At 51.2% G+C, this 12,759-nt stretch overlaps 1 protein-coding gene across 1 annotated transcript in view; it reads left to right on the top strand.

Annotated features, from left to right (window-relative positions):
• Nucleotides 1-12,759, top strand: part of LONRF1 (LON peptidase N-terminal domain and ring finger 1) — a 136,419-nt gene that overhangs the window by 109,791 nt on the left and 13,869 nt on the right. The window contains exons 9-11 of the mRNA XM_075335405.1: nucleotides 8,823-8,981; nucleotides 9,535-9,697; nucleotides 9,812-9,961. Of these exons, the coding sequence (XP_075191520.1) occupies nucleotides 8,823-8,981; nucleotides 9,535-9,697; nucleotides 9,812-9,961 (472 nt within the window). The remainder of the gene's footprint in view (nucleotides 1-8,822; nucleotides 8,982-9,534; nucleotides 9,698-9,811; nucleotides 9,962-12,759) is intronic.

The raw sequence follows: 12,759 nt of genomic DNA, 5'->3' as shown, positions 1-12,759 counted from the left end.
CTCCCAACCGCCTTGCCCCACCCTTCCAACATTCTTCCTCGTATCTTAGGAACTAACACTTCTCTCATACTTCCATAAAGACTTAATATGGTATGATTCTGGCATGGATGTCCCTTAATATGAGCGCATCCATCTGATTTGCCTCATATTCGTTATTTATGTTGTATAGTTTCTTCATTATCCCTTGTTTCACCTGTTCAAACTGGAGAGTCTGGAATGGGCGCAAGTCATACTTTGCTCTCAACTCCTCACACGGTATCCATCTCCGTTCTGTATCATGCATCAGGTTTTTTAGAGTTAAATCCCTTTTCTTTTTCGCTCCTAATTGGGAGACCCAGACAGTGGGTGTATAGCTACTGCCTCTGGAGGCCGCACAAAGAACTACACTTAAAAGTGTAAGGCCCCTCCCCTTCTGGCTATACACCCTCCCGTAGGAGTACGGATTCCTCAGTTTTAGCTTTGTGCGAAGGAGGTCAGACACGCACGCATAGCTCCATTGTTTTTAGTCAGCAGCTGCTGCTGACTATGTCGGATGGAAGAAAAGAGGGCCCATACAGGGCTCCCAGCATGCTCCCTTCTCACCCCACTGTATGTCGGAGGTGTTTGTAAGGTTGAGGTACCCATTGCGGGTACGGCGGCTGGAGCCCACATGCTGATTCCTTCCCCATCCCTTTTTACAGGGCTCTGGGTGAAGTGGGATTTACTGGTCTCCAGGCACTGAGACCGTGCTCCATCTACAGCCCCTGGAGAAGATGCTGGATGGAGCGGAGTACATCAGGGACATGGCCCTGCTTCCTCAAGGTACTCTGTGTCCCCGTGCATTTGGCGCTCACACCGCAGCATGCTGGGTGTTGTAGTGCGCCGGGGACATCAGCGCTGCGGCGCTTGTGCCATGGCCTCATTCAGCTTCGCTGAAGCAGGCACACTTTTGGGAAACGGTCGCGCCGGCCGCTGGGACTGCGGCGCGGCTGGCACTTGTGGTGCGCCGGGGACTTCAGCGCGGGCCGCGCTTTTACGGCGGCCGCGCTGATAACTCGAGTCCCCGGCTTTTGCGGCCTAGTTCCGTTCGTTCCCGCCCCCAGACCTGCCAGTCAGGAGAGGGGCGGGACGCTGGTCAGTGCATCAGCGCTGAGGGCTGGAGTCGTTTTTACATACTCCAGCCCTCACAATAGGCACAGAGGGGACACTGTTTCCCGCACTTTTGTTTGGGAACTCCCACGGACTGCCCCTCTCCACAGACGCCGGCAGCCATTCCTGCTGACACGCTGAGCTGCAGAGGGGAGCCGGGGAGACCCAGACAAGGAATTCTGCGCCTCTTACCCGCTATTCAGCGGGCGGTAAGCAGCCCTCAGGGCTCACCCCCTCTTGTGCCAGTAGTAATCTTAGTATTTTGTTCCTGCAAATACTTTGTACTGCATAGCGCTGGTCGCCCTTTGGCTATAGACTCTCTCACATTGCAGAGAGCCAACAGCATGTCGTCCACAAAACGCAAGGGTGCCAAGGCACAGACATTATATGCTTCCTGTACCGCATGTGGGACTTTTCTACCGGCAGGCTCCACTGACCCCCATTGTGTGCAGTGCTCGGCCCCTGCGGCACTTGCACAGTCGGGACCTCTGCTGGACGTGACCCAGGGTGTACCACCTGTGAATGCTGTCCAGGTGACAGGAACTGAGTTTACAGCTTTTGCTGACAGAATGTCTCTCACTATGTCACAAATTCTTGACGCATTGCGAGCTAGGCCTGTACTTCAGGCCACGGACACTGTGCAATCATTGCCCCCTGGTCCCCCTCAGCTGAATTACCTCCAAGCTCCGGGACGGGCACATACACCTCAGGGTGAAGACTCTGACTCGGACGATGGCCCCAGGCAACCTAAGCGGGCTCGCTATGAGGGGCCTTCACATTCATCTCAATGGTCAGGATCCCAGCGAGATGAATCTGAGTGATGAGGCGGACGTAACTGATCAGGATTCTGATCCTGGGACCGCTCTCAATCTAGATACACCAGATGGTGACGCCATAGTTAATGATCTTATAGCGTCCATCAATAAGATGTTAAATATTTCCCCACCAGCTCCTCTTGTAGAGGAGTCAGCTTCGCAGCACGAGAGAATCCATTTCAGATATCCTAAGCGTACATTAAGCACTTTTCTGGACCACGCTGACTTTAGAGACGCAATCCAGAAACCCCACGCTTATCCGGAAAGGCGTTTTTCTAAACGGCTTAAAGATACACGCTATCCTTTTCCCCCTGAGGTGGTCAAGGGTTGGACCCAGTGTCCAAAAGTGGATCCTCCAATTTCCAGGCTTGCAGCTAGATCCTTGGTTGCAGTTGAAGATGGAGCGGCACTTAAAGATGCCACTGACAGGCAGATGGAGCTCTGGCTGAAATCCATCTATGAAGCGATTGGAGCGTCGTTAGCGCCATCTTTTGCTGCCGTATGGGCACTCCAAGCTATCTCAGCCGGGCTTGTGCAAGTCGACTCAGTCACACGTGCATTTGCCCCGCAGGTAGCACCATTGACCTCGCAAATGGCGGCATTCGCGTCGTACGCGATTAATGCTGTTCTTGACGCTACAAGCCGCACGGCAGTGGCGTCAGCCAACTCCGTTGTTTTGCGTAGGGCCCTGTGGTTGAGACATTGGAAGGCAGATTCTCATTCCAAGAAGTGCTTAACCAATTTGCCTTTTTCTCGTGACCGATTGTTTGGAGAGCGTTTGGATGAAATCATCAAACACTCCAAGGGTAAGGACTCATCCTTACCGCAACACAGACAAAACAAACCCCAACAGAGGAAGGGTCAGTCTGGTTATCGGTCCTTTCGAGGACCGGGCAGGTCCCAATTCGCCTCGTCAAAAAAGACTCAAAAAGACCAGAGACGCTCAGATTCTTGGAGGTCTCAGTCACGCCCAAAAAGGACAGCCGGAGGAACCGTTGCCAAGACGGCGTCCTCCTGACTTGCAGTCTCCGATTCCCACACCCTCGGTCGGTGGGAGGCTTTCCCACTTTGGCGACATTTGGCTGTCACGCGTCAAAGACCGTTGGGTGAGGGATATTCTGTCTCACGGGTACAGGATAGAGTTCAGTTCTCGTCCGCCAACTCGTTTCTTCAGAACTTCTCCACCACCAGACCGAGCCGATGCTCTGTTGCAGGCGGTGGCCGCTCTAAAGGCGGAAGGAGTGGTGACCTCCGTCCCTCTTCAGGAACAAGGTCACGGTTTTTACTCCAATCTGTTTGTGGTCCCAAAAAAGGACGGATCGTATCGACCCGTCCTGGATCTAAAGTTGCTCAACAGACACGTAAAAGTCAGGAGGTTCCGGATGGAATCCCTACGCTCCGTCATAGCCTCAATGTCTCAAGGAGATTTTCTAGCATCAATAGATATCAAAGATGCGTATCTCCACGTGCCGATTGCGCCAGAGCATCAGCGTTTCCTACGCTTCGTCATACACGACGAACACCTGCAGTTCGTAGCGTTACCTTTCGGTCTGGCAACAGCCCCCCGGGTCTTCACCAAGGTCATGGCAGCAGTAGTAGCTGTTCTGCACTCGCAAGGTCACTCGGTCATCCCGTATCTAGACGACCTGCTTATAAAGGCACCCTCTCAAGAGGCATGCCAACACAGTCTGAAGGTGGCACTAGACACTCTCCAGAGTTTCGGGTGGATTATCAACTTTCCAAAGTCTCATCTAACCCCGACCCAATCTCTGACTTATCTTGGCATGGAGTTTCATACTCTCTCAGCGATAGTGAAGCTTCCACTGGACAAGCAGTGTTCGCTACGGACAGGAGTGCAATCTCTCCTTCAGAGCCAGTCGCACTCACTGAGGCGCCTCATGCATTTCCTAGGAAAGATGGTAGCAGCAATGGAGGCGGTCCCGTTCGCGCAGTTTCATCTGCGCCCTCTACAATGGGACATTCTACGCCAATGGGATGGGAAATCGACGTCCCTCGACAGGACTGTCTCCCTCTCTCAGACTGCCAAGGACTCTCTGCGTTGGTGGCTTCTCCCCACCTCATTGTCACAGGGAAAGTCGTTCCTTCCCCCGTCCTGGGCAGTGGTCACGACGGATGCGAGCCTATCAGGGTGGGGAGCGGTGTTTCTCCACCACAGGGCTCAGGGGACGTGGACTCAGGAAGAGTCCACCCTGCAGATCAATGTTCTGGAAATCAGAGCAATCTATCTTGCTCTGCGAGCCTTCCAACAATGGCTGGAAGGCAAGCAGATTCGGATTCAGTCGGACAATTCCACGGCGGTGGCGTACATCAACCACCAAGGGGGAACACGCAGTCGCCAAGCCTTTCAGGAAGTCCGGCGAATTTTGACGTGGGTGGAAAGCAAAGCGTCCACCATATCCGCAGTTCACATCCCAGGCGTGGAAAACTGGGAAGCAGACTTTCTCAGTCGCCAGGGCATGGACGCAGGAGAATGGTCCCTTCACCCGGACATGTTTCAGCAGATCTGTTGCCGCTGGGGGACGCCGGACGTCGATCTGATGGCGTCACGGCACAACAACAAGGTCCCAGTTTTCATGGCACGGTCTCACGATCACCGAGCGCTGGCGGCAGACGCCTTGGTTCAGGATTGGTCGCAATTCCGACTCCCCTATGTGTTCCCACCTCTAGCATTGTTACCCAGAGTTCTCCGGAAAATCAGGTCCGACTGCCATCGAGCCATTCTCGTCGCTCCAGACTGGCCAAGAAGGTCGTGGTACCCGGATCTGTGGCATCTCACGGTAGGCCAACCGTGGGCACTACCAGACCGTCCAGATTTGCTGTCTCAAGGGCCGTTTTTCCATCTGAATTCTGCGGCCCTGAACCTGACTGTGTGGCCATTGAGTCCTGGATCCTAGCGGCCTCAGGTTTATCTCATGAAGTTGTTGCCACAATGAGACAGGCTAGAAAACCATCCTCAGCTAAGATCTATCACAGGACGTGGAAGATATTCTTAGCTTGGTGCTTGGCTCAAGGGTTTTCTCCCTGGCCATTTGCATTGCCAATTTTTCTTTCCTTCCTGCAGTCTGGGTTGGAAAAAGGTTTGTCGCTTAGCTCTCTTAAGGGTCAAGTCTCCGCGCTATCCGTATTCTTTCAGAAGCGCTTGGCACGGCTTTCTAAAGTACGCACGTTTCTCCAAGGAGTTTGTCATATCGTTCCTCCTTACAGACGGCCATTGGAACCCTGGGATCTAAACAAGGTTCTCATTGCTCTCCAGAAGCCGCCTTTCGAGCCTTTGAAAGAGGTTTCCCTTTCTCGGCTTTCACAAAAAGTAGTTTTTCTTGTGGCGGTCACGTCTCTTCGAAGAGTGTCCGAGCTAGCGGCGTTATCTTGCAAATCTCCCTTCCTGGTGTTTCACCAAGACAAGGTAGTACTGCGTCCAATTCCAGAGTTTTCTCCCAAGGTGGTTTCTTCCTTTCATCTCAATCAGGATATCACTTTGCCATCTTTGTGTCCGCATCCAGTTCACCAATTTGAAAAAGGTTTACATCTGTTGGACCTGGTGAGAGCACTCAGGATTTACATTTCTCGCACGGCGTCTCTACGCCGTTCTGATGCGCTCTTTGTCCTAGTCGCTGGTCAGCATAAGGGATCGCAAGCTTCCAAATCCACCCTGGCGCGGTGGATCAAGGAACCAATTCTTCACACATACCGTTCGGCTGGGCTTCCGATTCCATCTGGACTGAAGGCCCATTCTACCAGAGCCGTGGGTGCGTCCTGGGCATTGCGGCATCAGGCTACGGCTCAGCAGGTGTGCCAGGCGGCTACCTGGTCGAGTCTGCACACGTTTACCAAACACTATCAAGTGCATACCTCCGCTTCGGCAGATGCCAGCCTAGGTAGACAGGTCCTTCAGGCGGCGGTGGCCCACCTGTAGGAAGAGGCTGTCTGACAGCCCGTTCATGTGGTATCTTTTTACCCACCCAGGGACTGCTTTTGGACGTCCCACTGTCTGGGTCTCCCAATTAGGAGCGAAAAAGAAGAAGGGAATTTTGTTTACTTACCGTAAATTCCTTTTCTTCTAGCTCCAATTGGGAGACCCAGCACCCGCCCTATTTGTTCTTAGGGTTTCGTTTTTCGGGTGCACATGTTGTTCATGTTGTTTCTTAAGTTCTCCGATCTTGTTATCGGATTGAATTTGTTTTTGAAACTGTTATTGGCTTTCCTCCTTCTTGCTTTGGTACTAAAACTGAGGAATCCGTACTCCTACGGGAGGGTGTATAGCCAGAAGGGGAGGGGCCTTACACTTTTAAGTGTAGTTCTTTGTGCGGCCTCCAGAGGCAGTAGCTATACACCCACTGTCTGGGTCTCCCAATTGGAGCTAGAAGAAAAGGAATTTACGGTAAGTAAACAAAATTCCCTTCTTTCCCTCCACTCTTTAAAGAGATCATTTCCCCTTCCCTGTGGAAAGTCAGGACAAGCCCGTGTATTAAGGAATTTGGAGATGTTCCAGGCTAACCCGAACTTTTTCCTAACTGCCTTCCAAGTCATCAGTGAGTGTTTAATAATGGGCGGCAAATTTGGAATGGAGGTATGTAGGATTGAACTCAGGTCCCAAGGCTTACAAAATTCAGCCTCTATATCCCAGTTAGAATATCTACTTGTTCGTCTAGTCCAATCGACTACATGTCTTAAGGTACAGGCAAAATTGTACCCCCTGATGTTAGGTAGTCTTAAGGCCACGTCTCGCTAAGCAACATCGCTAGCAACATCGCTGCTGAGGCACGACTTGCTAGCGATTGTTGCTGTGTGTGACCTCCAGCAACAACCTGGCCCCTGCTGTGAGGTCGCTGGTTGTTGCTGAATGTCCTGGACCATTTTTTAGTTGTTGCTCTCCCGCTGTGAAGCACACATCGCTGTGTGTGTCAGCGACAGAGCAACAACTGAATGTGCAGGGAGCCGGCTTCTGCGGACGGTGGTAACCACGGTAAACATCGGGTAACAAAGAAGCCCTTTCCTTGGTTACCCGATATTTACCTTAGTTACCAGCGTCCGCCGCTCTTACGCTGTCAGTGCCTGCTCCCTGCACACATAGCCAGACTACACATCGGGTAATTAACCCGATGTGTACTCTGGCTGGCTAGGAGTGTAGGGAGCCAGCGCTAAGCGGTGTGCGCTGGTAACCAAGGTAAATATCGGGTTGGTTACCCGATATTTACCTTAGTTACCAAGCGCAGCATCGCTTCCACACGTCGCTGGTGGCTGGACACTGGTTGCTGGTGAGATCTGCCTGTGTGACAGCTCACCAGCAACCCGTTGTAGCGACTCTCCAGCGATCCCTGTCAGGTTGGTGGGATCGCTGGAGCGTCGCTTAGTGTGACGGTACTTTTTAGCCCTCCATTTTCCGTTGACATTAGCTTTTTGGCACTAATCCTCGGCCTATATCCCTTCCACAAAAAAACGTGAGCGCTTTTGTCATTCTGTTCACATCCGAGAAATCGAGATGTTTTGAAAAGTGTTCTTAATAATTATATAGAATTTTTTTTATATTTTGAAAGGTGTTGTCCGGCCTTAAGCAACAAGACTGTTGTCTCGTTGTGACTGCAGATTTGCAAATCCTGACCTCACGCGCTCTGAGGATTCTCCGGTGCCGGGCGCAAACTGTCATGTGATGTCTGCTGTGCGATTTGCATACTTCCAGTAACATGTAGACTAGACTGTATCCAGCCTCTCACAATACACTGCATTGAGTGAGGCCGTGCCTGTCTGGTCAGCTTGTGACCACTGGTGTAAATCACATAATTGTGGTCACATGGCTGCCTGGCTCCGGCCATGGAGAATCCTCGCTGTGCGCAGTGTGAGGATTCAAAAGTCTGCAGTCCCATAGAAAGACCTAGAATAACCTCAGACTGGTAGCCTAAGAACGGACATCCCTTTATCAAATATATCCATCTTATGATTACCATAATTACTTGACCTTTTTCCTTTTTGATATTGCAATTTCACTGTTAAGGTGTATAAATAGTTTTTTGTTTTTTTAAGTACTAAAATTCTCCACTGTATTGGCAGCGGGTAATAAAACCTCCAGGTTACATGGTAAAATGCACAGGGCGAACGCCACCGGTGATAGTAGGCAGGAAAGCTATGAGAGCCCTAGGTGGGTGTATAGCAGTATTTATCCCGGCAAAAATAATCAGTTTGGTGATCACTCTAGAATCTATATGTGGAGGGCCAAACATGTATATATGTTGCTACCTGTGTGGCAGGGGCAAAAAGAAGGCGTCCGCTTGCTGGTATCATCTTGACTGTTGGGTCGCCAGATCTCATCCTGGAGCTGCTCTGTCTATGGCCAGTGTTTCAGGAGAAAGAGGGGATTGTCCTTACGGTATGGCCGCTGGGGCCAGGGTGACTGCCCAGAGAAAGCAGATGCTGCCTCCCATAGGTCCATTAATGCTATGGGAGAGCGCTTTTTGAGTACTCTGCCTGATTTTTAGAGAAGCAGCCAGAGGGATCTTGAATGGCAAGGGCCGTCTGACTTGAGAATCTCGGGCATGCTTCTTCCAAGATCCTGCTAGCCCGTGTTCCCTCCCTTTACAGACATGCTACAGCTTCTGTAGTTTTTATCCTACGGAGCTGCCGATCCTTTCACGTGACAGCTTTTGTACCACCGACCGCGACTTTGCTGTGCAGCAACATAGCTGGGGAGGAGACCCTCGCACTGCTGCTGGGGCGGAGACCCTCGCACTGCTGCACACGATGGATGTTGTGGAGGTCCCTAGTGCCTCCATTTAACATGACTGATTATGCTATATGAATACGTCACCTTGTCAGATATTAAATATATTCCTCACATTATTTTTTTTTTTTTCTTCTCTAAATTAGCTTAACAAAAAACGTGCCTATGTTTGTTTGCACTATGGCCTATCCTACCGTGCCTTGTCCTCTTCATGTGTTTGAACCACGATACCGACTTATGATTCGGAGATGTATGGAGACCGGTACAAAGCAATTCGGCATGTGCATCAGTGACACCGAAAAGAGGTAATATTGAAAAACGAGCAGTAGTCTCTGTACACATCCAGACAGGCAAAACTTAAGAAATGCATAATATTTTTGCTATAATTGCATTCATGGCCATTAGCCCAGTTTTGCCATTTTTGTGTTTGGCATTCAAAGTAGGAATTGTGATGGATGGGCTGCCCATGATCCTCCTAACCCAAACTCGACACAAGCCTAGGCATGTATGGGGCTGCTCAAGTCAGGAGACCCATGGCCGGTCTGTGCATCGCAGTCAGTACTTGGCCCACAAACACTGAGGTGTGACTCTGGCTTTAGTCAGTGAGGACACATTCACTCCAGCCACGTGCAGCAGCATTTACCTACACACTGTGAAATGTATCCAATGTGGTAATATACTGCATTACAATGGGTGAAAATCTGTAGAAAAACTGCACTACCTATCCGTAATAATCAGGGATCAACATACACAGTAGACCAGCCCTAAAACCGATATGTGCCGTTTAACACTGCCCTCCACCCATGTATGGACCACTTTACCATCAGCGCAGATTGTCACGCACCATATTCCTCTTAGTTTTGCAGATTATGGTTGCATGCTGCAGATTCGGAACGTACACTTCCTCCCTGATGGTCGCTCCGTGGTTGATACAGTTGGAGGCAAAAGGTTTCAGGTTGTGAATCGAGGCATGAGAGATGGTTACTCCACCGCTGACATTGAGTACTTGACGGACACTCAGGTAAGCTTCTTTTTGCTTTTCTCACACTGTAAAGCATTGATTTTTTTTTTTACTTTGTGCATATGGAGAGACAGAAATTCTCATTTTTCATGTTAACCCTAATTTTATGTATAGGTTGAAGAAGAAGAACTCCAGCAGCTGGCAGAACTTCATGATGCCGTCTACACTCAGGCTTGTGACTGGTTTCAGAACCTCAGATACAGGTTTCGGAGCCAAATTCTTCATCATTTTGGCTCCATGCCAGAGAGGGAGGACAATATACAGGTACATGTCTGCTGTATCTAGATAAAATATATGATCACTACACATGCATTCAGATAAAAGCTTTCACGTTAAACTGAGTACAGCAACTCACCACTCACCATTACCTTATATCATAAATACTTAAGTGATGCAGGAATGTGCGGGGTAAACCTATGAAAGCCTGCATTGCTTGCACCACCGTGTCCTTGAAGAGCTGTTCTTGATTTCATTGCTTTATCCCTTTTTATAACATCCTTTGAACATGTATGGTGCATGTCTGATGTGGTGGTTGGGCTCAGAAGCTGAGCCTTTATTATATCCAGCAAGTGCTGGCTGTGTTTACACAGCTGGCGTCTGCCTGTACAACTAGCAATCCCTGCTGTTAACCACTTATATGCAGCTGTCCTTTTCTAACAGTGGGTTTAATGTGCACAGTACCCAGGGGTGCATCATTCTGGGCACCCAGCAGATACCCCTGTAATGCATTTACAAGGTGCCAATGAATTGATAAGGCTGACGTTGGCCTTTTCAAAGCCCCTGTGGGTACTCTGCCATAGAAGAACCACTTTTTAGCTATATCCTATTGTATTACAGTTATATTGCAGGCTATAGAACAAATGATCAGACAATCACTGGTTCAACTCCCCTAAGGGGACTTAAAAGTGCCCTTCAATAAAAATCAAACTGATATTTTTTTTATTTTCTTTGTCGCTCCATTGGGAGACCCAGACAATTGGGTGTATAGCTTCTGCCTCCGGAGGCCACACAAAGTATTACACTTTAAAAAGTGTAACCCCTCCCCTCTGCCTATACACCCTCCCATGGATCACGGGCTCCTCAGTTTTATGCTTTGTGTGGAAGAAGGCACACATCCACTCATGCATTCTCATATTAGTTATGTCGGTTGGAAGAAAAGAGGGGCCCCCGGTATGTTCCCTTCTCACCCCTCTACGTCGGCGGTGTTGTTAAGGTTGAGGTACCCATTGTGGGTACAAAGGCCGGAGCCTCATGCCGTCTCCTTCACCATCCCTTAGCGGCTCTGGGAGAAGTGGGATCCTGAACGGTCATCCATTTGCTGGGACCGTGCTCCCTCCGCAGCCTCTGTGGGAATCTGCCGGACCGGAGTCTATTCAACCTCAGGGACCGGGCCCTGCAACTCTAAGGTACTCTGTGTCCCCATTGGGGACTGTGCAGGAGCGCACCTTCTTCCCGGACGCTGCGGCAGCTGCTGAATTGAGAAGACCGGCGGACTTCCGCGCCGACCGTGCCTGCTTGTCGGGCGCGGTCTCAAATTTAGTCCCCGGCTTCATCGCGGCCTAGTCGCAAAAATCCCGCCCCCGGGCCTGCCTGTCAGGGGTAAGGGTGGGACTGCCGACCTGACGTCGGATGTGAGGGCTGGAGCATCCTGCATGTTTCCTCCCCCCTCACTGATCACTGTGGGGACCCCAGATTCCCGCACTTTCCTGGCGCCGCCTACGGCTCCACTCCTCCCCTGAGAGCTCCGGCAGCCATTTGTTAGGCATTCTGCCGGTGGAGGATTCTCAGGAACAGCTCTGCCGCTCCGGGGGACCTAAGGCTGGGAATCTGGAGGACACACACACTCCACTTGTTAGCGGTCGGTAAGCCACACCGGTCACCTGGTGCTGGTCCCCCCTAGGGAGCCGGAATAGATACGTATTTATATATATATTTCTGTTCGGTCGGGCTGTATACCCTTTTTTGCCCATATACTCTCAGTGATCATTCTCCTAGGAGACAACAGCATGTTGTCCACAAGGAGCAAAGCTGTTAAGGCACAGGGTTTTTTTGCGGCCTGTACCTCTTGTGGGGCTATGTTACCTGCGGGTTCCACCTACCCTCACTGTGAGCAATGCTCGACCCCTGTTTCGCTTGCTCAGCCGGAGCCTCGGTCACTAGTGGGCCCCTCGGCTCATGTAGATCCCCCTGTCCAGGCGGCAGGGACAGAGTTCGCCTCTTTTGCTGAGAAACTCTCTGAGTCACTTTCACAATCCATGGCTCAGTCTATGGACAAATGGTCTGCCAAGCTGCTAGAAGCTTTGCAGTCCAGACCGGTCCTTACACAGGCCCCGGCCCCTGTTGGATCGTCGCCTCCAGGCCCCTCTCGGTCCGAGCCGCAGCGCGCTCCCAGGTTGGGCCCTAGGTCCCACGCGGAGGACTCCTGCCAGGACCACAGTCCTAGCCAGGCTAAGCGGGCTCGCTGGGAATCTTCCCCGACTTCTTCACGCTGCTCGGGTTCCCAGCTTGAGGACTCTCTGGAGGACGAGGCGGACGTCGCAGCTCAGGGTTCTGACCCTGACGTCGCCCTTAACCTTGATACACCTGAGGGGGACGCATTAGTGAAGGATCTTATCTCGTCCATCAACCAGGTGTTGGATCTCTCTCCCCCGCCTCCTACTGTGGAGGAGTCGGTGTCTCAGCAGGAGAAACACCAGTTTCGGTTCCCCAAACGTACACGTAGTGCGTTTTTCGATCACTCTAACTTCAGAGATGCTGTCCAGAAGCCCAGAGCGGTTCCGGACAAGCGCTTTACTAAGCGCCTCACTGACACGCGTTACCCCTTCCCCTCTGAAGTCGTTAAGGGTTGGGCTCAATGTCCCAAGGTGGATCCTCCAGTCTCTAGACTGGCGGCTAGATCTGTGGTATCGGTTGCAGATGGCTCATCGCTAAAGGATGCCACTGACAGGCAGAGCTCCTGGTGAAGTCCATCTATGAGGCCACGGGCGCGTCTTTTGCACCGGCCTTTGCAGCCGTGTGGGCACTCCAAGCTATCTCAGCTTGTCTGGCTGAGATTAATGCTG

Source organism: Anomaloglossus baeobatrachus, chromosome 1, assembly GCF_048569485.1.
Source record: "Anomaloglossus baeobatrachus isolate aAnoBae1 chromosome 1, aAnoBae1.hap1, whole genome shotgun sequence".
In the NCBI taxonomy this organism is placed as follows: Eukaryota; Metazoa; Chordata; class Amphibia; order Anura; family Aromobatidae; genus Anomaloglossus; species Anomaloglossus baeobatrachus.
The sequence above is the reverse complement of the archived record's forward strand: the minus strand, read 5'-3'. Positions and strand labels throughout refer to the sequence as shown.